The sequence below is a fragment of the Podarcis vaucheri genome (assembly GCF_965113315.1).
Source record: "Podarcis vaucheri genome assembly, chromosome: 5".
In the NCBI taxonomy this organism is placed as follows: Eukaryota; Metazoa; Chordata; class Lepidosauria; order Squamata; family Lacertidae; genus Podarcis; species Podarcis vaucheri.
The window spans coordinates 82,453,030-82,476,793 of NC_138763.1; the positions used below are offsets into that span (position 1 = coordinate 82,453,030).

Here is a 23,764-nt window from a genome sequence, read left to right on the forward strand (position 1 = left end):
CGTTCCTCTCTCCTTATCCCCACTTTGCATAAGACGCACTGCACAAAGGAAAATGTCTCAAGCCACCGTCATCTGTATTCTTCTATAGCTGCAAAAGGCAGGTTAAGACACAGCGTGAGAGGCTGCCTCCTGGATGCATTTGTATTGAGGAATGAAAAAGGAGAGCAGTTCTGCTTTTATGGGAGGGTATATACCCTCCCCCCTTTTCTTCCTCACATTACAATGAAGGGCTTAAGTGATCTAACTGCAGATCATTTTTTATTTATTGGCGAGAAGGCTTCCCTTTCTGGCTTCTATCATCTCCGATTAGTAAACACCAACGGCTCCAGGAATATGTTGTCTGTTCCGTCACCGCAACCCACAGAATCGAGCCATTTGAGAGACAAAGCGAGTGAGCTGTAGCATGGAGGGAGCAGAAGAGAGGAAGGGAAGCAGACACGGAAGTTTACCCTGTCAAACTTGGAAAACTGAAAGGACCACAAGGCATGCCTAATGAAAAAATCCTGCTCACTCTACACAGGTGGGATGCTTTCATGTCAAAAAAGCTTGCCCCTCCCAATATGTCTTGTTTCTGGACCATTTTAACACAAGTATATGTAGCATGCAGCTGTAATATTACCCTCTCCCCCCAGAAAAAAAACCCAATGAAAGGCAAGATTTCAAGGTCACAAAGGAGGGAAGAGAAGTGAGCTTTGGAATTAAATCCTGCAGTAAGGGGAATGGTTAAAGGGCTCCTTTTTATCATCCATGTGTTGCTCTCTGGGTTAGGGATAGGGGATTCAGTTTGCATTTAAATGCAAATTGATCTAATATGTGGACCCAAACACAGCTGCCCTTCAAAATTCATGCTTCTCCGCATTTGGCAATGCAGTTTTCCCATGAAGTAATGTGTACAAAATGTGTTATAAAGGCAATTGCCCTTTTTCATGGAGTTTGTGTCAAAGCATGCATTGGCCAAGTGTGCATAAGCCCATCCTGCCCCATTTCTCCCTATTCCAGGTCCAAAAAGAGCCACACATTGGCAGTTGGATGTCAATCGGACACACCTAAAATGGTTGCCACTTGTATTGCATGACCAGGCTCGACAGCCCCAACTCCCAGGGAACATAGGAAAGGAAATAAAGACTCTGACAATGTTATGGAATTAAAATTAAGCCACAACTTTATTAAACTTCTGAATGTAGGAAGACCTTCGCTTAGGCCTTGGGCTTGTATCCCTCCCAGCCCCCCAGCCAGGGGGAATTGAGGCTCACAGGGTAAATGGGATATGGGGGTGCTCTGTGAGACATAATTGTAGGCAGACAACCCAGCCCATATCCCTGCACACAGGGTAATTCACTGACAACCTTTCAGTGTATGGCCAGTGACACCTATTTATGTAACCCGTTTAAGAGGGGGACCCTGGAATCACCGCCGCAGGGGGGTGAGTCACCACTTCAACACCCCCCCCCCATATAGGGAAGAAAAGACTAAAGGATTCTACCCAAGGCCATAACCACCAAAGTTGTGACGAATTGCTATGGGGAAGACAAAAACCTGCCAATGCAGGAAAATTTCTTCCTGGTCCTTCAACAGCAACCAGTCAAACACTGTAGCAGCGCCCACTAAACAGGAAGAAAAAGTTAACCTGCAAACAAGAAACATTAAACAAAGGGAGGGCAGAGAGGGTGAAGCGCGTTAGGATAAAATGCAGATATTCATGAAAATAACAAACATGCATTGTTCTGGGGAAAATGTTTTGCAAAAAAATGTGTATATTAAGTAAATTGCATACAAAAATCAGTGCATTAGCAGAAACTTACACAAAAATGTGGGGGGGATTCATAACTTTTTTAAAAAATGCAAATTGTCGTGGAAATATGGAGAACTGTTCTTTAGGGTGGAAAAATGAGAAACCGAAATTGATTGATTTGCCCATCCCTTATCTCAGATACATCACAATAGAAGCCCGCTCATCTTCTCAAGAGCTGCCTGCACAAGCCGCAGCTAATTTTTTGTACTTTTCTTTTTATCTATCTTTTGTTTGGGAGGAACCATGGGCTGCACTGAGCTTTGAGAGGGAGACCCACTACATCTCGGCCACTACAAAAAATATATGTGGCCCCTGCCCTGCTAATGTCAGAGCTCTGATGTCAGTAAGGCAGAAAAGGGGACATGCTCAGGCCTGGCTACTGAAAAGTATTGGATCCTAAACTAGGGCCCAAACTACACCAGTTTGAGCTGGCATAGTTTATTTCCTTCCCATTGAGAACAATGGGAATTATAATATAGAGAGAGAGAATATGGAAAAAGAGAAAGGGACCCGCAAGTACTTCTATGAAAGCCTGGTAGAGCATTGGATGAGGTGGCTCAATGGCTTTGGTTTCCTCCACCGTGCCCTTTAGGATTGCATCCATACTCACTTTTCTATTATGAAAAACAGGTTACAGTACAGGAAGGGAGTATAAAACTGACCAGGCAAACATCAACAGGTCAACATACCACCTACAGTGATACAATGAAGCTGGCTTTCAAATCAGGCTCTAAATAATAGTGAGAGTTTTCCAAAATGACTTGTCAATTGTTATTTTTAAAGAATTTCACCTTCCGGGGGTGGGATTGTCTTTTATGACCGCTGGGTGATGACCCCACTGGGCATGATAACCCAGTCGGGGGGGGAGAGGCAGACTATATTTAGGGCAGTTTTTCTAGCACCTCCCCCTTTTGGGGGTGAGCAGCGTGGATCCTAAATAGGGCTGCTCAGTCGTGGATACCAAGACCCATCTTTCAAGAGAATGAATTACTTAGGATAAGCACCAAATCAACGCAATCATCAATCCTGATTTTAATTCGCAAAGATGGCGATCAGAGAAGCCATGTTTGGTGGCAGATTTCATGTGCCCTCCTCAATCCCATGTAGGGGCATGTTGAAGGTAATTTGTAATTAACAGAATCTATGGAAGGTATGAAATGAATACAGTAGGCCCAGGCACAATCATCACCCTGCTGTAAGCCAGCAAGATCACCAGTGTATGTCATGGGATGCAAGCCTCTGAAAAGTCTGTTGGGTTTTTTTATATATTATTTCGTGTTCGATTAAGTCTTGCCCATCAATCTCATGAGCCCTGCAGAACAATCTGGGGTAGGGACTGAGGCAAAAATGATATACCTGCTGCTTGGAAGCTCAGACTACCTGAAAGAACAGGGGAACAATGTTTTCCACAATGCCGAGAGTGTCACATGTGTGCAATGGAATTCATAGAATCTGAGTAGCCTGCACAATGCACACTGGGTGTTGGTTTGTCCAGCCAGCTAGCACTGAAATGCTATGTATGCCAACTCAGAAGTAAACCCATTGTGTCTGATGGGTAGGTGTGTACAGGTTTGCAACCTAAATGATCTGAGGGTAAGGGAAAGCCAGATATAGGACCTAACTGACCATCAATGCCTACAAGCAACCACGGACTGGTGTGCAAATTAATTACAAATTTCAAATGATTGCTGCTGTCCCAATTTATACATTGGATGTATTCTTATGGGTTTGAATATAATCCCTCCCTGATTCCCTGGGGAGTGTGGGAGCAGGAAACTAGAGTAATCTCTAAGGAGAAGGATGCTCTTTCTTCAATTAATACAGCAAGCCATTTCTACAGAACTTTGGCAAACTCCTGCCGTGCTGTTGCTCTGATCATAAACACTGAGTGACCTAATGGGGACAGGAAGTATCATGAAATGCCGTGCAAGTCACAGATTTTAGGAGCTTATGCTGATCTCCTGGATTCTAGTATCTGGGGGGGGGGGGAATTGCAGCGGAGTATTTCTTTTTTTTTTTCGAGTGGTTCAGAACACTTTCAAATGAGCCACAGAGCATTCTTCCCTGATCATATCCTGCCCCTTACATCTCATTTTTCTCCCACCCAAATAAACAATCCATAGTATTAAATAAATATAAAAAAGGTTGCTAATCTTCTGGCAGCAGAAACACTGAAATACCAATGGAATTGCAAAAGCGATTCTTTCTGTACAAATCCCAACTTGAGCGATTATTAAATTCTGCTTACCTATCATTCCTCCTTTAGCTTCAAGGGGAAAACATTATGTTTTTAAATTCTTGGCCTCAAATCTGTTGTGTGGCATTATGGATGCTGAAGCTTACATGTTCAGCATTCTAAGTAGGAAGACGAGTCACTCACAAGCTAGTGTTAAAAACAGAAGTTGCTAGCCTTTTCTTCCCCCTCCTGTTTTGTGCAACACTTTTATCCCAAAATACATTACAGAGCCTGTGTTCTTGTGGGGGGGGAGTAAACACTCATAGGGTCCTGCTTTAAACATTGCATGTCTAGGCTGTTCACACACATTGTCTCTTCTGCGTTCCAAGTGGTGTGTTGTAATGCTGGAGTTAAGCTACAACTACCATCCCCTTCATGGATCACTGCCTTGCCGTGGTGAAGGGGCTTGAATAACTCAGAGAAGCTATGAGCTATGCCGTGCAGGACCACCCAAGATGGACATGTCATAGTGGAGAGTTTTGACCAAATGTGATCCACCTGGAGCAGGAACCAGCAAGCCACTCCAGTATCCCTGCCAAGATAACTCCATGGACAAAGACAACAGGCATATAAAAGTTATGACACTGGAAGATGAGCCCCTCAGGTCGGAAGGCGTCCAACATGCTACTGAGGAAGAGCTGAGGACAAGTATAAGTAGATTCAGAGCTGATGAAGTGGCTGGGCCAAAGCCGAAAGGTCGCTCAGTTGTGGATATCCCTGGAAGCGAAAGGAAAGTCCAATGCTGTAAAGAAACGTATTGCATAGGAACCTGGAATGTAAGAACCATGAACCTTGGTAAGTTGGATGTGGTCAAAAATGAGATGGCAAGAATAAATAAAACCATCATCTCTGCCCATTGGTCATGATGGCTGGGGCTGATGAGAGTTGGAATCCAAAAACATCCAGGGGACACAACTCCTGCTTCAACATTTAGAGGTCATTTTTAACTGCCATAGAAAATTTGTGGCAGTGCCACTGTTCTTCTGGGCCACCTTGCCTATAATGTTTTGCTCTGAGGGAAGAGCCTCTCATAACATCATTATCAGTGGAGGCAAAACTCTTTAAAAGTAAGTAGGAGCAGCAATGGGGTGGTGGCAGTACCATGTATTGCGCCCATTCTGCTCTTTTCGGTGCCGGCCTTTCCAGAGAAAGCCCACCTTCCTGACATCAAAGACCATTTTCTTTTCCCCAAGTCTTTCATACCTGACCTGTTTTCAGCCTTGTCTTCTCCATGTGTTTTCAAGCTGCATTATTTTTTATTGCTACCTTTTATTTTATTGCTTATCATTCTTAATTTGACTTATTATGGTGTTATAAGATGCCCAGATAACTTTTTTAATGATATGACAGGAGTAAATAAATAGAGGAAAATCCCTAAACAAAACCCACCTTTTCCATGGAAAGTCTGACTTAACGATTAGTCCTCACCCCCATGGTGCCAACCTCTGCATGTTTACTCATAAGTAAATCCAAGTAACTTTGGTTGGCTTGTTCCCAAGCATTGTGCAACTGCATTCATTTGTATCCCCCCCTCTCCCTTGTCCTCCCTTTTCATGAAAACTCCTCAGGGCAGGGACTTCTTCCCCACCCGGCAAAACCACACTAATATATTTCAATGTAGAGTCCAAATACCCATTGCTCCATTGTAAGGTCTATACTAGTCATTTGCAAACTGCCTGGCTTCGGGAAATCCTTTCTATCTCAACTTATCTGCTGTGGAATACCTGCCAGGAACCCCCTGCTTGTTGCAGAGGACTCTGGGGAACGTTCTAGTAGCATGGTTCATACAGCAAGCATTGCCCAAACCCATGCTACAGTGAACAACGGCAAGGGAAGATTGTCAGCGGTGGCCCACCTATCCTTGCCTACCATTCTGATCTTCTCATTGAGAAAGCCTATGGAAGACAGATTGAAAGCCGTTCCTCTGTGTATTACATGCTTTGATTTCAAGGTTTTACCAGCAACCAAGTCTAGGATAATTTACTGCTTAGCAATGTTTTCATGGTGTACCTCCACAATTTCCCAACTCACTAACCACAAAATTAACCAGAGGTCTGTTGAGCATTATTAGTCTATAGGTATCATTCTGAATGATTACTCATATTGAATGGGTGCTTAGCCAGGTGTAAGAAACAAAATCTAAGGGGCTGCAGCATGCTAAAGCAGAGAACTGCCACTTTTTATATTAATTCAACACCAGGGATTTTATACACACACCATTTCCCATCTGTATTAAACACTAACATTATCCGCTAGGTTATACATTTCTAACCACCACCACCACCACCAACCCCCCCAGTTAATTTTAAGAATATGAGATACCATTTTCAGCTCAGTTCTCTGGGAATACATTTTCCTGTTCACTACAGGAAAACAATTAATGAGATTCAAGGAATTTATCTATGCACTCACAGAGAAGCCAAATTAACTGTATCTCTAATAATTCATTCGGCTTTTTTTTTAATTGACTGAAGCTGTATCAACAGACTAGACCGCTTTTTTGCCAATACTCATATAAGCAGCACTAAAGCAGAGAATTACATCTGATTTACAGCCTCATGCTAGGCATATCTCCAAGGTGGCAAGTTCTGGAGCGATTCACCCCTGTTAAGCATGCAAAGAGGCGTTGTGATTCGCACTAGATGCGAATGCTTCTAACACATGAGTTCGCACTAGATGTCATGCTTCTAACACATGAGTTCTTATACCTGTTTCAAAAGAAATATATTTCTGGAGATGTAACACTGCCAATTGCTTAACATGGTTCAACAATGATCTTTCCAATACCTCTCGCAGAGCATAAATTATCTGCAGTAGATCATTATGTCAGCACTTAGTTAGAACTAAACTGGGTTACTACTTAGTCAGGGTTTGAAACCATATTCAAATTTATGAGATTTCATATTCCAGGAGGGATGGCATAATCCCATGACCCATTTTCTGGTTTAGGAACATAGGAACCAAGTCAGAGCACTTGTCAATTTAGTGTGATCTTCTACACCAGTGATGGCCAAACTTGGCCCTCCAGCTGTTTTGGGACTACAACTCCCACCACCCCTTGCTAACAGGACTAGTGGTCAGGGATGATGGGAATTGTAGTCCCAAAACAGCTGGAGGGCCAAGTTTAGCAATCACTGTTCTACACCAACTGAAACTTCCCAGAATTTCAGCTAGAAGACTTTCCCATCCCTACCTGACAATGCCAGGAATCAAACCTCATAATGCATATTCTCTACCACTGAGCTACAACCCCTCCTGTTAGCAGTGATTAAGCAATCAAGAGTTGAATTTTCACCATCTCCTGTGTCCTGAACCCCTGGCCTACCAGGCAACAAGTCAATATGTTAAGTTCCCAGTCCAGGATCAATCCAAGTGTCCAAAGTCCATACCGAAACAGAGTCTCACAAGCTGGGCAGGTCAACAGAAACAGAACCTTCGCTCTGCTGCCCTTCTGTACTTTGCATGCCTGTTACAGCATCTGGGCCTGATGAGACGTGTGACCCTCACCTGTTCTAAGCCTACTCCACCTGAGTTATCACACACCTCCTTCCAGAGCTAGCGAGCCCCACCTGGCCAGCTAGGGAGCTGGGCTGTGGGCCCTTGCTTGCCTCAGATCCCTAGAGCACCCCACCCTCTGCTCCCTACACCGCAGAGCCCACAAGTAAAGTAGGAGATAGCATTCTATTTATTTATGTGAGGTTTCTTTTTTTTTCATTCATGTTAATCAAGCCTGAGGATGCTGATCTTGAAAGCTTTCTGGGCAAGTACAACTTTCTCAATTCCATTGTCATTTTGTGGTTCGAGGACCCGACCCCGGGCGAAGTGAAATAAAGACACAAGGACACGTGATATAAGGTTAATGGGCTAGAAAAGGCCACAACTTTATTGGTTACAGCATTGAAAAGGTATTGGCTTAGGCATTGGATCGAAACAAGTGGGTTATTCACCAGTAGGTGGAGCCTGTTGATGCTAATCCAACTATAGGCTCACCCCTGCTGTCACCGAGGGTCGTGCCAAGGCCTCCCGCCAAGCAGGCATCGGACGGAATACACGACCCCCAGATTCCTTTAACGGAATACCCCTAAAAATTGAAGGCATAGGCGATGGCCACACCTAGCACTTCCACACACCGCAACACATTATTCCAATGCCTAACCTACCCACCAATACCACAAAAGTTGTGACGATTGCTACGAGGTAGGCGAAAAAACCAAAAAGCCTAGTGCCAAATGGAAAAACTCCTACCAGGCCCCCCAGGCAACCAGGGTGACCAACCTAAGGTCCATAGCAAGGCCAAAAACCTAAGCCCTAACTAAAAGGGAGTGGAGGGTGGGTGACTCACGATGGGCGAAGGAAGAATGAGGCCGGGGAAGGCTGGCGCTGCAGCAAAATGCTGCTGAACACGCCCCCTCCGTGGCTCCTGGTTGGATGGCCACCGAGGGGGCGTGAGCGCCAGCCAGGTGAGCGGGGGGGGAAGGGGGCCATGCCCCCTGCTAGCCGGAGCTCGGGCCCCGACCACAACCCCTCCCCTCTCTTTCAGGGAGGAGAGTCTTTATTCTTTCTGGTTAGTTACCACTGCAATATTTTATCTATTTTTGATGGCAAATTACCATTTGGGGCGAATATGCTTTCTTACAAACAGCCCAGAGAAGTTAAAAAATATAACAATAATGGGATTGGTTAACAAGACCTCCAAGCAACATGAATCAATCTCTGCTTGGAACTGATGAGCCTTGTCAATTTAAAAAAAAAAAAAGGATTTTGCACCAAAATTACCATTTTTTATGTAATTGTCTAATTGCAATAAATCATGATTTTTAGTGGGAAATTGTTCAATGTTCTTTATCCTTCAGGCTTTTGAGTCAATTAATTAAGCAAAACCATAAATGCTGATTAATCCCTTCATGGTTGACAGGAATATCAGACCAGGCTTGGGAACCTCAGACCCACAGGTCAGATGTGGCCCTCTAGGCCTCTCTCTGTGTGGTTTTTGGGACTCTCTACAGGCCAAATTTCTTCCTCAGCCACTCCCCCTCTTCTCAGGCCACACCTAGCTCCTTAGCAATGGTCAATGAGGAAACAGCCATCAAAAACCAAGCACCTTCAGCTAAGTCTGGAAAGCATCAGATGACCATCCATGCTCATTAGTAAGCAATTGACGTGAACAGAAGACAGCTGTCTTTTCACTTGACGCCACAAGATAGCATTTATGTTACAATAGGTGATCAGAGTAGCATTAGACCAGATTGTACCAGATTGTGCGTGAGCTCAAATGGCATGAAGGTTACATCTGATTTAGTCCACAGAGGTTGAGGTCAATAACTGCCTGTGTTCCACTGCGAGACACTTTTCACTTCATGGGAAACCTAATGTAGAAGCAGTTTATTCCTTCCTAATGAAGACTCATTTCCCAAAAAGGGGTTTTAATCTCTTTTGTGATGTTTAGACATAAGGAAAGCAAGGAACACCCCAGGCACATTTTCATAGAACTCAATTAAAATCAAGTTCATTTGTGCAAGAGGAGTCCCTGTAACTTCATCATTAATAAAACCCAAGATCCCACATGTATTAGACCTGTGTTTCGCTTGGGTCTGAGGGATTGCTACTGACTAAAATGCTTGATGCGATATGGATTTGCAAGTATCATATATGCCTTTGTGCTGTATATCAATGCCATGATATTGATAATAAGGGATTTGCTGGCTATTTACCACTGACATTTTCAGAAGCTGCTTTGTAATCCACAATGATCTCCCCCTGTATTACATTCCTTTTTGTAAACTAGGCTTCCAGGGTTTTACAAAGAAAGGCACTGTATTGTACAACCTGACATTTGGATGCTTTCTCAAGAGATATTAAGAACTTAACATCTTTATTCCACACTTCTGCCAGAGTAGATTAAAAACTATAGAAGGACATTTTTTATTAGAGTCTAGTTAATCTCCAAAAGTTCATGAGTTCATTTATTCACAAAACCATACAGATGCTTCTTAGAAACTTCTCCAAAAACTACAAGCCTCTTGAATCTAGCAAAATTGCTATAAAGACCTACAGAAGAAGCAGGCATTCAGCTGACATTTTCTGCTTTTGCCATTTCTTGTTCAGTCATAAATGCATCTTGAACAACACAACCAAAAGTGTTTGATTGAACTTGAGCAAATTCAATGGATGGCATCCCACAGCTGCAGAGTTTTCAAATTGAAAATAGAGATTTCATTGGGGTAGAAAACGACTAAATTACGTAAAAACTCACCTACTTTTCATCCAGATCATTGTCACTGGCTACTGCTATGACACCATTTCTCCCTGGCTGCTGTTGATGCTTTGTCCTTCCTGACTCTGTCACATGAACCCATATTCCAATCAGGATTCACATAGTGAATGTGATAACCTCATGGTGAACTGTATCCAGTCAGATTTGGGCTACATTATGATGTCATTGAGAGCAACAGGGTGGCAACTGAGAAACAATATTGTTGTTTTTATCAGTCACATAGGCAAGTCCAATTAGCTAAAAAAAAAATGGGGTGAAAAATTAAAGCATTTCTTGATAACGGCAATAATTTTCACAAGCAACTTCATCCAAGCCCTGCTTGTATTGAATTAGTGCAGCCTAATTTAAATTTTCCATGCTTCCTCTCATGGCTTTCTTTTGCTCATGAAATGTTAAAATGGAATGGAGGGAGAGAATGGTGTGGGAATTAAAACTTAAAGAGAGAGTTTGATTTGAAGGATACATGAATATAATATTCTTGGCCCGATCTCATTTTTATTGCTAACACACTTCTACCTGTCTATTAGCCCATTAGCAATATTAAAAGCTTACAAAAAAACCTATTCAATGCAACATTTAAATGGCCTTGGAAGACATCGAGAATGTGTTGAATTTAGATGTTTGAAGAGAGCTAGAGCATCTTAGGAGTTGGGTTTAATTCAGAAGAGCATCAGTGCTGGATCAAACCAAAGTTTCGTCCAGTCCGACAAGATTCCCTGTGTATTGGCAGTGCAGTTTTTACACCAGAACTAGACTGGGCACAAAGGTGATTTGAAAATTATTGTATTGGCCATTGCCCTGTTTGCATCGCTGTGATGGCCTTATAGTGTTCAATGCACAATCACATACCACCACCATAAGTATACGGGGTGGGAAGTACAATTCAGATGAGAACATGGAACTATATCTCTCCAACCTCAGATTACATACACTTAAGAGCCCACAAGGGAGAACTTTAACGACAGGAAACAAGGAGAAACGGCACTTTGCACAAAGCAGTAGGTCTCCACAACAGCATTGGGAATCTGAACATATTGCTAGCACTTCTCTGCCCAGAACAGGAGTGGGGAACCTTTTTCAGTCTGAGGGCGACATTCCCTCCTGGCCAACCTTCTGAGGGCCACATACCATTGATGGCTGAGGCCAGAGGTAAAAGTGGATGGAGCAATGAATATGAATTTTGCCTTTGTGCAGTAGGCTAGTTTCTTGACACTCAGACATTTTCCCCCATCTCCATTCAGGCAAGAAGCATCAGCTGTCAGGAACCGGGTGAGCAATAAACCATTTGGTGTCAGTGAAGTTAACTCTTTATTCAAAGAAGCCAAAAACAACACAGGCCTAGTACTCACAGCGACTTTCCCAGTAGGTCTTGCCCCAATGAGACAGTTTCAAGGACTGAAGTCCCCTGCCTTCCCACCACTCTCTAAGGCTCCTCTGCTGATTCCTTCCCCATCAGCCTAAGGCTTCGTCATCTTGTCTCTCCTTGCTTTGCCCTCTTCATTCCTCTCTGTTTTTGTGTGAGACCAGGGTAGAGGGGAGCTGGTGAAAGCAGGACCAGGAGACTCTGTGGCTTCTTCGGCAACCTGCCTCCTCTCTGCCTCTTGCCCCCCCCTCCTCTCCAGCCTCCGCTTCTGCACCTGGACTGCTCTCTACCACAGCCTCTTCCTGCTCACTCAACCCTGTTGCCTCTTCAGCACTGGATACCTCCTCCTCCCAGTCTGCTTCCTCTTCTCCTTCTGATCACTCATTGCCATCCCACCACCAATCCCCTGGGTCTGAGCCTTCCTCCCCTGGGGCTTCCCCAGCTGGTGCCTCCCACCACTCCTCTGCATCCAGCCAGTCCATAATATCATCTGAGTTCAGGGACACATTCCAGCCAGTCAAAAGAACTCAAGGAAGTTGCAAAGCAGGGCAGGTGAATGGTGTGGCCTGTGGAGAGTCGTGAGGATCAGAGAGTGGTCTCCAGGGATATTTGGTCTCCAGGCCTGAGGTTCCCCATCCCTGGCCTAGAACCTTAACAGGAAGTCCAACCACACTGCTACCATCTGAAGACAAGCTTGCAAAGGTTCTTCTGCTCCCAGGCTTGGAAGTGTGGGCTTCATACTGAAACAGAGGAAAGGGCATTAATCCAGACTGAAGCTTCACTTGCATTAACGTTCCATCGATTCACTGTTGATATAAAATGAAACATGCAGGAAATTGATTTCTTAAAAAAAAATATAAAAGACAATGCAAGTGATCATCAATTACAAAAGAGAGAGAAAAGAAAGAAGTGAAAAGTTCCTCAGGCAGGCAGGCAAAGACAGTATTACATTTACAAACTGTATATTAGCCAGCAGGCAAGTTTCTCCTTTATTGTTGTAAACGTCTTTCATTATTAATAGATTGGGAGAGAGGGATAGAAAGTATGTCTCTTAATTCATCTGTAAATCGTAACCTACAGATCATGCAGCCAAGCCTTTCCAATCCACCTTGACTGTCTCCTTGATAGCTAGAATATTTTTAGGCTATTTGACTCTCAACAAGTTCTGCAAACTGCAGGCTTATGTCCTCAAGTACTGGACCAAATATATATTCCACATCTCCATCAGCTTGAAAAAGTTCCACCAAAAAATCAAAACATAGTTAAATACATACGTTTTTTAATATTTTTAAAAAATTGAATCACATCATTAAGCTGCATTACAACCATCACTACAATATGAAATCCCGGTCTGCAGGCCAAAAGCCTTTCTTGACAAATGTGTTTTTCTGCCTTTCCTAAAAACAGCAGGAAAGGCTCTATTTTTTGCTGGTGGTGATATCCAGATTAGGACCTTTGCCAAAGAGTGCTGTGGCAGAGGATAATTAATGGTGGGGGTCCAAGGCATCTTGGTGCCTGTAACAGAGGCCTCTCCTCATTAAAACATATTTTGATGCAATTCAGACATACATGCCAGCCTTCATCTTTTCCTTCACCTTTGTTGTGCCATCCAAAACAAATCACCTCAACATGGTATGGCTAACCCTGATGTCGATAAAGATGAAGGGCCACAGCCTAGTGATAGGGCACACACTTTGCATGTCCAGGAACCTTTGAGAGCTGCCAGCTATTAGTGTCAACAATACTGAGATAGATGGACCAATAGTTTGACATGGTATAAAGTAGTTGCCTGTGTTCCTAAGTAGCTCTTTCAATCCCAGCTGAAATATGAAGCTATATGACCACAGGAAGGACATCTGGAAGGACAGATCGTGAAGCTGAGGCTCCAATACTTTGGCCACCTCATGAGAAGAGAAGACTCCCTGGAAAAGACCCTGATGTTGGGAAAGATGGAGGGCACAAGGAGAAGGGGACGACAGAGAATGAGATGGTTGGATGGTGTTCTTGAAGCTACTAGCATGAGTTTGATCAAACTGCGGGAGGCAGTGGAGGACAGAAGTGCCTGGCGTGCTCTGGTCCATGGGGTCACGAAGAGTCGGACACGACTAAATGACTAAACAACAACAACATGACCACAGGAGCCACCAATGCAGTGCTTGCAGGCACCAGTGTGCCCCCCACCAGTACCTAATATAGCACCCATGAAAATAAATAGGCTAAATATCCAGAATGCATGAGAGACTGTTTCTTCCTTCCTGCTCGTTTCATGTGAACACTTGCTCAGCTTCTCATATGCACCCCAGAGCATTCATTTTGTGTAACACCACACCTCCACGGAAGCCATTTTGTGACTGTTGCCCAAGGCACCTTTTCAAAAATCCAGATGTGCCCAGTGGCCTCAATTTTTTGGAAACCCCTGTCCAACTCTACAAGATATATTAATCCAGTAAACTTGTGACCCACCAAGCCAAATATGCAGCTCACCACCTATGTATGGAGACCACCAGGAGAGTATTAACTTCCTGTTCTTCTGCCTTCCTGGATCTGCAAGAAAAAGAAAGGAAAAAGAAGCACAGACGATACAATATGTGGCTGATGGTCTATGTTTGGCAGTTACACACCCACACCCACCCCAGGCATTTCGAAGCAGTCATGAACTCCAAACATAGTCTAATGTGTACGAGTACACAGATACTAATTTATTATTATGTTTCATCTGCAAACCAATAATGTAGTTTGTCTAGTCATACTCTGCCAGCTGATATTATTACAGGGAACCCCAGGGAGAAATTAATTTTGCATACTGCAAATGTGTGTGAGTGATCACACACACCACCAATTAAAGTTTCTCAGCGAGTACAGTGACCAACAAGAACATGCTCCAGGAATCGTGGCCTTTTATAATGATCTGCCATATATTACAATGTGATGGAAACAGACTTGTGCTCCTGTCTTGTTCCTATTCTTCTGTGTGTGTTTGTGCAAATGGTACAACTAGACTACACCATAAGGAACCCCAAAAAGTGGGGTTACATGTACAGAACCTACACATGTACAGTTCTTATTACCAGATCTCAAACCATTGAGGAAGCATGTCTTGGAAGTTTTCACAGGGGTGAATATCACATGGCCTACTCTGGCTTAATGATGCAAGGAGGTCTCTTGAACTATAGCAGATGGTCTCTTTGCAGTTCTCTACAGGGCTTGGGAATGGCACCCATGCTGAAACCTCACCAGACATCTGTTAAATTGATGACTTGATTCCCCACGCTGGGCTGAAATTCTGACACTCTTGATGGCATCACTGCAACCTACACCCATTTAGTTAGTCACTGTGGTCTAAACCACCGAGCATCTTGGGCTTGCTTATCAGAAGGTTGGCAGTTCGCATTCACGCAACTGGGTGAGCTCCCATTGCTCTGTCCCACCTTCTGCCAATCTAGCAGTTCGAAAGCATACCAGTGCAAGTAGATAAATAGGTACCGCTGCAGCAGGAAAGTAAACAGTGTCTCCATGTGTTCTGACACTCATCACGGCGATGTGTTGTGCAAGAAGCGGTTTAGTCATGCTGGCCCCATGACCTGGAAAGTTCTCTGTGGACAAACACCGGCTCCCTCAGCCTGAATTGAGATGAGCACCACACCCTATAGTCACCTTTGATTGGACTTAACTGTCCAAGGGTCCTTTACCTTTTTTACCTACACCCATTTAAATAGCATATGAGAAGCTCTCACACAGAAAAATCCTATGTAGGGTCTTCTTGATAGCAACACCACAGCTCTGGAATGTGGGAATGTGTTGTTCCCTGAGATTAGATAATCACAGACACCAGGTGGGTTCCAACAGTGGGTGATAACCATTCTTTTTATCCAGGCCTCTGCCTAACAACGCTGGTTTATTTAATTTGAATTGGATATGTTGTTTGTATTTTGCCATTTTATTATTTTAACTGAGTGTGTAACCCATTCTGAGACCATATGGCATATAAAATTTTCTAATACTTTTCCCCCTCAAAGAATTATGGGCACTGTAGTTTGTTAAGGCTTGCTGGGAGTGCTAAATCTGTGAGGGATAAACTACAGTGCCCAGGATGTGGTTCAAAGGTATAGTGTGTACATGGGACAAAAGAATGTCAAGCTTTTGCAGTCCTGGGAACAACAGGTACCAGCCCATAAATGATATCAATGAATACATACCTATAAAAAAAATAAGAGTAAAGAAGAGATCATTCTTTGAAAATTAAAGAGAGGCACTTTTCACCTTAACACAAAGCTGTGATGCAACAGAATATAAAGTCTTAGGAGAGAAGGATTTATTAGGTGAGACTTAAAGCCACAATGATATATGGGGATTCCATTAGAATGTATTACTCTATAAAGGCCTGTGTTTGCATAACAGAAACCATTATCTATAGACACTCACTTGATTCAAGCTGAGGTAATTTCAGCTATAAGTTAAGGAAGTGTAAGCGAATTTACATCAATTGTGAATGCATCCTTTTATCTTTTTTCTTTGGCTCCATGGCTTTGCTGTTGTGGATCTATTGTCTCTGTTTCCCAGTTCTATTGTCTCCATTTCCCAGTTCTAATCTGGGACATGGACTTTGTCCATGTGGTGTTTGTCCACATGGAGGCTGTTATTTTCCTGTCAACCAGGTTGCCATCACCCAAGCCCTAACACAGAGGTCGCCGCTGTGGAGTGCTTCAGATATTGGACTTCAACTGCCATCTGCCCCATTCAGCATAGCCAAAAGTGAGGGATTATGAGAGTTGTAGTCCATAATATTTGGAGAGCACCACATTGGCTACCCCTGCTCTAGTGTGTTGTTTTCTTATTCATTCAATATATCAGTCAATCAATCAATAAATCAATCAATCAATTTTTCATTAATTCATTTAAAATGGGTGGATCAAAGGCTGATTATCTAAAACTTTTCCAATGACCCCCCACATGAGTCTCTGTCAGTAGAAGCCAGTCTGTGGAACTCAGTGAAAGACACTGAGAATTGAGCTGGCTCCTTTCCATACCCTCCAAAAATTTCTCTGATGAAAATAAGAATGTCCTAAGGAAAAACGGGACATTCCAGAATCAAATCAGAAACTGGGATGACTTCTGTAAATCCAGGACGGTCCTTGGAAGATAAGGACTCTTGGAGGGTCTGCGTTTCTAAATAGCTCTGCACTCAGTTCTGATTCTGGGTTGTACTAGATCAGAGTAAGGAACCTCTGGCCTGTAGACCTCATTGCCAGGCCTCCCCATTTGGACCACTATGCCATTTTGTCCAAGCTATGCCTACCTGCCAATATGTGGGCAGATAAAAAGGCAGCTAGGCCAGGCCAAGAGGAGCTTTTGGAGTGCTGTCAATCTTCAAGAGCCCCGTGTACGATGCTTCTGAAGTTCTGGCGATCAGCTGGTTGGCAGGACTTTAAAGTGTCATGCCAGCTTACAAAGAGCCTTGCACTGTGTTTTGAAGTCCAACAACTAGGTGATGTCATTGTAATGTTAAGGATTGACAGGTGAGCAGCCCCACCCATCTGTCAAATTTGGCCTGTGGGAGGTACAGGAAATAAGATGCCAGAACTGACTTTTATATAGGCTGGTTAGCTGATGAAGCTGAATAGCTATTAATCATCCACACACAGACACCCCAAAAAAGATTTACATAAGTGCAGAGCTTCTTCTCACTCCCTTGCCCAAGTAGGTATTGCCCCACAGATACAGAAGATGCCATAAACATGGATGAGCTGCTAACCATCATCTGCTGTAACCCTAGTAAACAACAACAACTTCCTCCTCCTCTTCCTCCTCCTCCTCCTCCTCCTCCTCCTCTTCCTCTTTTTATATGCTGCCCATCTGAATGGGTTGCCTCCATCCACTCTGGGTGGCTCCCAACAAAATATTGAAAACACATCACAATAGCGTACATGTCAGTGGTGCAACCCTGGTTTTTATATTTGCGAGCTTCCTATTACACACATAAAATTGGAAGTGGATGGTCCGTGCCTATAAGAATTAACAAATTTCCCTTTATGACTGGGGCCTGTTTTCCTGTAAAAATAAAACTACATAAAGTGTCTAGTAATAAATTCCCAGAGATCTCAGCGACAAGCTCTTTTGGCAGGGAGGCGCCTAATGGAAATCCAAAGCCCCTTGAATGCAATGCTAACTATAGCTGGGGTAGTAAATTATGAACATGGATGCATTGGCCATTGCCGTAATATCTTAAACCCAGACAATGAAGGAAATGAAACAACAATGAACAGGTAGGCACATAATTCAATGCAAGGGCATGGAACGGCAGCTGATTCTTTCAGGGCCCTGGTGATGAACTCTAACTTCTGTGTTTGAAAAACCAAACTTCTGACATCTATGACCCGTTGAGGTTCTATTGAAATTTGTGGCGAGCAGCACAAAGCAAATCTATGGAGTGCAACCACACTAGGGCAACTGGGTAACTTTCCCATGTAATCTTCAAAAGCCTTCCACCCCAGACAGAAAGTAGAACTAGCAGTTATACTCACCAATATGATAAAGAGGGGTGGGGAAGTGGCTTTCTTCCTGGTTGGGGATAAAGGTTGCTAGTGGAGTATACAACTGGGACTGGCGACAAAATGTTGCTTTGTATCTTTGCCCTCCTGTTCAGGACAGCTTTCAGCTATGTCCTCCTCCAGAAGCCGTAAGCTGTAAGGTTCTCAAGCAGAGTAATTATTGATAAAAGTGCTGTGGGCGCCAGTACAAAATGGCTGCCAATGGCAGTAAAAGGAAGGAAGGAAGGAAGGAATTCCGCACAGGTGAGTACCATCACAAAAAGCACTGTGTGCATTTCTCTCTCTGTGTGTGTGTATATATATCACAGAGAGACATATCACAAAGTCTCTGGTAAACTCAGGTAAAACTTTGCAAAATCATTTTCCTCCCTGTCTACCTCCTACACACTGTTTAGCTTTTAAAGGCTTGTTTGTTTTCTCAGATTCAACAATACACACATATAATCTTAGTAAAATGCACCCCCTTCTAATTTGCTCCCCAACCCACCCCCAGAGTATTAGCAGTGGCTCTACATCTTTTCCAAGTAAGGCTGCTGCTGTTTTAAATTCTTCCCTGCTATGATCTCTTTTTGTTTCCTTTGAAATTTATCTTCGGTTAAGTTCCACTTTATTATACGGCTGCTGTTTCTGGTTATATATTGTCGAGGTTTTCCTTTCTGGTACTCTATGAGTTGGCTGACTGTTTTTCATTAATTCTTTGGGACTCTGGAAAAAAAAGCTATTCCTTTATTTGAGAATCCTGACATTTATTAGCATAATAAAACTCTCAAGATGAAATTGCAGTTTTCCAGCCGGTAATTTCATTTGCCAGAGAACTTACAAGGAATTTATTTTAAAGCCAGGTAAAACCTAAAATATGAGGCATGCATGAAATGCAGACTGGGGGAAAATGAAAATGGATTACCAAATGAAAAATCACACTGCGCTCCCATATATGTTCATTAGGAAATGGCAAGGAAGATGGGATGGAGACCAAACTTTCTGCAAGCTGTTCTCTGTTTGGGGGTTACTCTTGACCTCTGCTCTGATCATGGCACGTCAACAAGCATCTGTTGGTAGAGATGCCTTTCACTGCTTTCAGTTGAGTGATCATCAGTGCCCTCTCCTGAAGGAGAACGATCCGGTCAGTGTCATGCATCCTTTGGTTTCTTCCTGCTGGAAGTATGCTACATGAAGCCATCTCTGAAGAGCATCCAAAATGAGGAAGATGCCTAATTATAAACCAAGATTGGCTGCAGGAAGCCTGGAGCATCAAGTCTGAAGATCCTCTGCCATCCAGTTGGTTTCTTAGCCCAATGCCAACTGCTCTGGTGTTGACCGTCAAGTTTCTAAACCTTTGATTCTCCCGGTGTTGCTGGACTACAACTCCCATTATCTCTCATCATTGTCCATGCTGGCTGGGGCTGAGAGGAATTCATATGCAACAACTTGGTTCCCATTCATCTTCCTGCCTTTCCCCCTTCAATACTTCCCTTCCCATGTACTCACGCCATCTTATGAGGGAGTGCTCTGAACATCTCCGCCTTCAGAAAGGAGACTCGTGCTCAAGGAGGTTTCTTCAGCTGTGGCTTAAGGTGGTCAAAGTCTTTTTATTTGGGGGGGGACCTTGGGAGTAGCAGAAGTTTGATTTGTCCACTTTTCATTATGATTTTACGGTTTTTGTTAACATCTTACTGTTATTTCTTCTTTTTTAATGCTTTGATATAAGAGATGCTTGCTTGTTGTTCCTAATGTTATTTTTATCTTTAATGTTTAATGCAGGTCACCTAGGTGGCCTTTATTTAAACCCTAAAGTGAGATATAAATAATATTTAAGACCTAATCAGTTGTAGTGAACCAGTAGCTCTCTTGATGCTAGACATGGCCACTGGTCAGGGATGGTAGAATTTGCAATCCAGCGGCATCTGAAGGGTCACATATTTCCTATTCCTGCCCTAAATGGCCTAAAACTGGAAAAAATATAGACTGCCTTTTCCACCATGAGTTTACAGATTTTGAGATTCTCAAGTGGGTTCTTGCTGCAGGTGCATTTCTTGTCCAGATTTAGGCTGTGTGGCAGAAGAAGGGTCTTCTTTGTAGTGACCCCTCCCTTGTCAAACGCCTTCCCTTGGAAGTCCAAAATGTTAGTTCCTGCTGATGACTTTTTAGAAAACAAGCTAAAGCCCCTTTTTCTGCTATCTTTTAGGCTGCAGTGTCAGTCCTTTCTCTGCATTTGTGCTGCCAGTGTTTTAGTCTTATTATTTTCTCAAGTTTTTAATAGTCAGATTGTTCTAACAATTTTTATAGGGTAAATCTGAGGAGGGGAGAAGATGGAAATAAATCAGATCCTTTCATATTCCAATGAAAAACTCACCAAAGTATCACACAGTCATAATGTTATTTGTCATCATAACTGAGGCTTGGTACAAAGTATAAAAATGCATGAGTATAGTTGCCCATATAGGCTTGTAATTGAAAACAGAGGGACAAAAGGAAGAGATTTTCCTAGCTAAATAAAAACAAAAGCAAAAATATCCATAACATGTCGATGTTTCACAAGTGTTTATTGTGCCTTATAAAAAGTTGGTAATGAGTGCAACTTAGAAGTCGGTATGTTTTATCCTCCAATATTTGCCAGGTGGCAATATGTACACTTTTACACTTGACAATTCAATCCTGCATACAAGTCAAGGCCTGTTGAAAGGGAAATCCCTCTTTATAATGGGATGGTAGGCAAGCAGTGTGAGGAAGTCATTCTGGGAAAGGGGAGGAGGGTCTAATGGCTGTTAACACCCCTGCTAAAGGACTGTGAAATGTATAAACGGTGGTCTCCCTTTCCACTCTCTGTATAGGCTCAAGGCACATGTAACAGCCACTGCCACGTTGGTTTCAGCCAGGAGCTGCCCCTATGATTGGGGGTACTTAACCCCTTCCCCATAGCTTACCTTTGACTCCACCCCCAATACTTTTCTCTTCAACCAAGCTGTGATGCCAGAATTGAGCTTGGCTGGAAGAAAGGTTATGGGAAGGAAAGTGGTGGGCGCAGGAATGGTTTTGCTCTCCTTACTGAGGTAAAAATAAAAATCAGACCCCCACTTTATGCATACCTGGGGAAGACGAGGTTTAAGCAAATGGGGCTGCTAACATCATGCATAGTTTGAAGACTAGAAAAGACCTATCTCTACATAGCCATACCATTAATCTGCATCTTTTTCAGTCGCATACATCTAGCTCCTGAATCCTACCATTTTGAGAATTCCACAACTCACTATATGCTAAATAAGTTCCATTACCAACCATCTCTCTTGCTACAGCTATTAGGGAAATTTTTGTGGGGGGTGATTTTTGATCATCACTGGTGGTTTAACCCTATTCTGAAGTACAATTGTAGAGGAATTGCTTTCTCGTGCTTCCAGTTTTAAATGGCTAATAAGATAAATAATGGCTGCGAATTAAAAATTGGATTGCCTACATAAGACTTTTTCTTGGTTAACATTTGCCATTCATTAGCTGGTGATAAGCTGCTATCTTATATCTCAAGGTGGAGTCATTTCACTAATTATTAATGTTCTCCAGAAATATTTACTATAGTCTCCACAGTCATTCAAATAAAGGGCTATAATCAGGTGGGTTCTTTGTTTGTCTGCAAGGCTCCAGCAGCAACTCTCCGCCAGAGGATGTGATTATTTCTTCCTAGAAAGAGAAAATAAATTGCATCATCAGTGTGAAAAATAATCATGTTGAAATGACTATATGGCTTACTATATACTGCACTTATGAAGTCCCATAAGCACATCTAGGTTCATGCTGTAAGGTGTTTTAATTCTTTTGATGGTTCATATTAAACCAGTTGACAGGAGACATATTAGCATGGTGTTTAATATCTGGGGTGGGGGGAAGAGGCAGATCTTCGTGATTAATCATCCTGTTCTGCCTTCTAACAGCTCAGCAAGGGATTTTTTTCTAAAGAGGAAAGAGGGAATGCACAGACTCACAGCCACATGATTAGCAGACTGATATAATGTATCTATAACTGCAGCGAACTATTTCTGACATAGCAACTGGGTGTTCAAATGCACTCCGATATTAAAATAGATGATAAAAAAAAGCTCTCCCTACACACGCAGAGCTAGCATGTTGGGGAGAAAGCTTAACTGGCAAGTTTTATGTTGTTGTCATTTTTGAGATGAGGGACCATTCGAGCATTTAATCCCTCACCTGCAGTTTGAGGTGCTGCAGTTAAGCAGGGGCTGTGTCATTAACGGCCTGCTAATCGTGTAGCACAGCTCCTAAGGTTCACGTGAAAACCTCATTACCTCCATGCTAAACAAATAAACATGGGATGCAGGTGGGACCACGGCTAGGATGATTAATCATTCCAGCTCAGCTCAGCTCAATGAGAAGAGACTCGCTGGGGCTCATGTACATACTTACCACTGTTTGTTTTCAGTCTGGAAATAGCAGCTATTATCTTTCTCCATCTAGGATGTGGCACTGTCTAATCATGCAGAAGTCGAAGGATGCATTATTCACCCATTCCTATTCATCTTTGCCTTGGATATGAGTTTCTTCCTCCCCACCCTCTGCCAGCCCCACCTCCTTTTAAATGCATGTTCTCTTGCCTGCTGCCTGTTTGCAATTGAATCGCTTGTATCTAGATCATCTGATGCTTGTACATAAACAGCAATCATCTGAAACATTTCTAAAATGAATCTATTTTCGACAGCCCTAGCTTACAGGCCATTACTCATTGAAGATTCACTTTTTGCCATGTCTGGTACATTAAGATGCTTCAAGAGAACGGAAAAGGTTTTGTCTCTGTGTGTCTGTGTGTGTGAACAGGAGGGGGGTATAGTTTGTTTTGTTCAAATATATATTGTGCATGCACACACAACCAAAGCCAGAGATCAGAAAAACCCAGTGCTGGATTTACGTATAAGCTAAACAAGCTATAGCTTAGGGCCCCACTCTCTTGGAGGCCTCTAAAAAATTTTAAAGGGGGAAAAACAGGATGTACTTTGATAAAAATACATATTTTGTTATGTGCAAATGGCTTTAGATACCTATTAGGTCCACAAATTACCATATAGCATATATTCAACACAAAAAAATTGACAATTTATTGTTGACAAAGGACAGCTGGGCATAAAAGGGGCCCCATTACCTTCAGCAGCTTAGGGCCTAATCAAACCTAAATCTGGCCCTGGAAAAACCAAAGACAAAAGGGTGCAGCCTATTTAAATCAGTAGCAAAACTGACTTTCATGGAGAAAGAGGCAATCCTATGTCAGGATGCCAAGGGTCTTGTAAAAGAGTTCCTTCTTCTCTAGTGTAGTTTCTGGATAACTGGAGTAAAGTTACATGAATACACTGCATATGTAATTGTATGGCCCGGAAAAGCCACTCTTGACTCTGGCACAATGATCACAGCTGCCTGGTGTAATATGGATCCCTTGCTTGGCTCCATGGTGACAATATGTCTCTGTGACAGGCCTGGCTAGTTCACAGGCCACCTCTGGCTGGACAAGCCACAGAAAGTGGCTTGCTAGTCCCCACAGATTAATCTCCTGTTC

At 43.0% G+C, this 23,764-nt stretch overlaps 1 protein-coding gene and 3 long non-coding RNA genes across 11 annotated transcripts in view; 1 reads left to right on the forward strand and 3 right to left on the reverse strand.

Annotated features, from left to right (window-relative positions):
* Nucleotides 1-4,665, forward strand: part of LOC309532353 — a 32,353-nt gene extending 27,688 nt beyond the window's left edge. For 2 of the 5 annotated variants that reach the window (XR_014219799.1, XR_014219802.1), the window contains 2 exons: nucleotides 311-520; nucleotides 1,000-1,194. This is a non-coding gene — a long non-coding RNA (uncharacterized lncRNA). Of the gene's footprint in view, nucleotides 1-276; nucleotides 521-999; nucleotides 1,195-2,422 lie in introns of those variants that run through there. The other 3 variants (XR_014219800.1, XR_014219801.1, XR_014219803.1) reach the window with 3 other exon arrangements.
* On the reverse strand, nucleotides 246-11,157 carry LOC309532361. The gene is made up of 2 exons (XR_014219813.1): nucleotides 10,282-11,157; nucleotides 246-396 (listed from the first exon to the last, which is right to left on the reverse strand). It is a non-coding gene; the product is annotated as an uncharacterized lncRNA (long non-coding RNA).
* A 429-nt stretch (nucleotides 11,158-11,586) lies between these two features.
* Nucleotides 11,587-13,508, reverse strand: LOC309532816. Its single transcript, XR_014220036.1, has 2 exons — nucleotides 13,032-13,508; nucleotides 11,587-12,405 (listed from the first exon to the last, which is right to left on the reverse strand). It is a non-coding gene; the product is annotated as an uncharacterized lncRNA (long non-coding RNA).
* Nucleotides 13,509-20,739: 7,231 nt separating this feature from the next.
* SH2D4B (SH2 domain containing 4B) overlaps nucleotides 20,740-23,764 on the reverse strand; it is a 93,555-nt gene continuing 90,530 nt past the window's right edge. For all 4 annotated transcript variants that reach the window (XM_082222477.1, XM_082222476.1, XM_082222479.1 and 1 more), the window contains exon 8: nucleotides 20,740-21,885. In XM_082222477.1, the coding sequence (XP_082078603.1) occupies nucleotides 21,793-21,885 (93 nt within the window). In that variant the 3' untranslated portion in view covers nucleotides 20,740-21,792. The remainder of the gene's footprint in view (nucleotides 21,886-23,764) is intronic.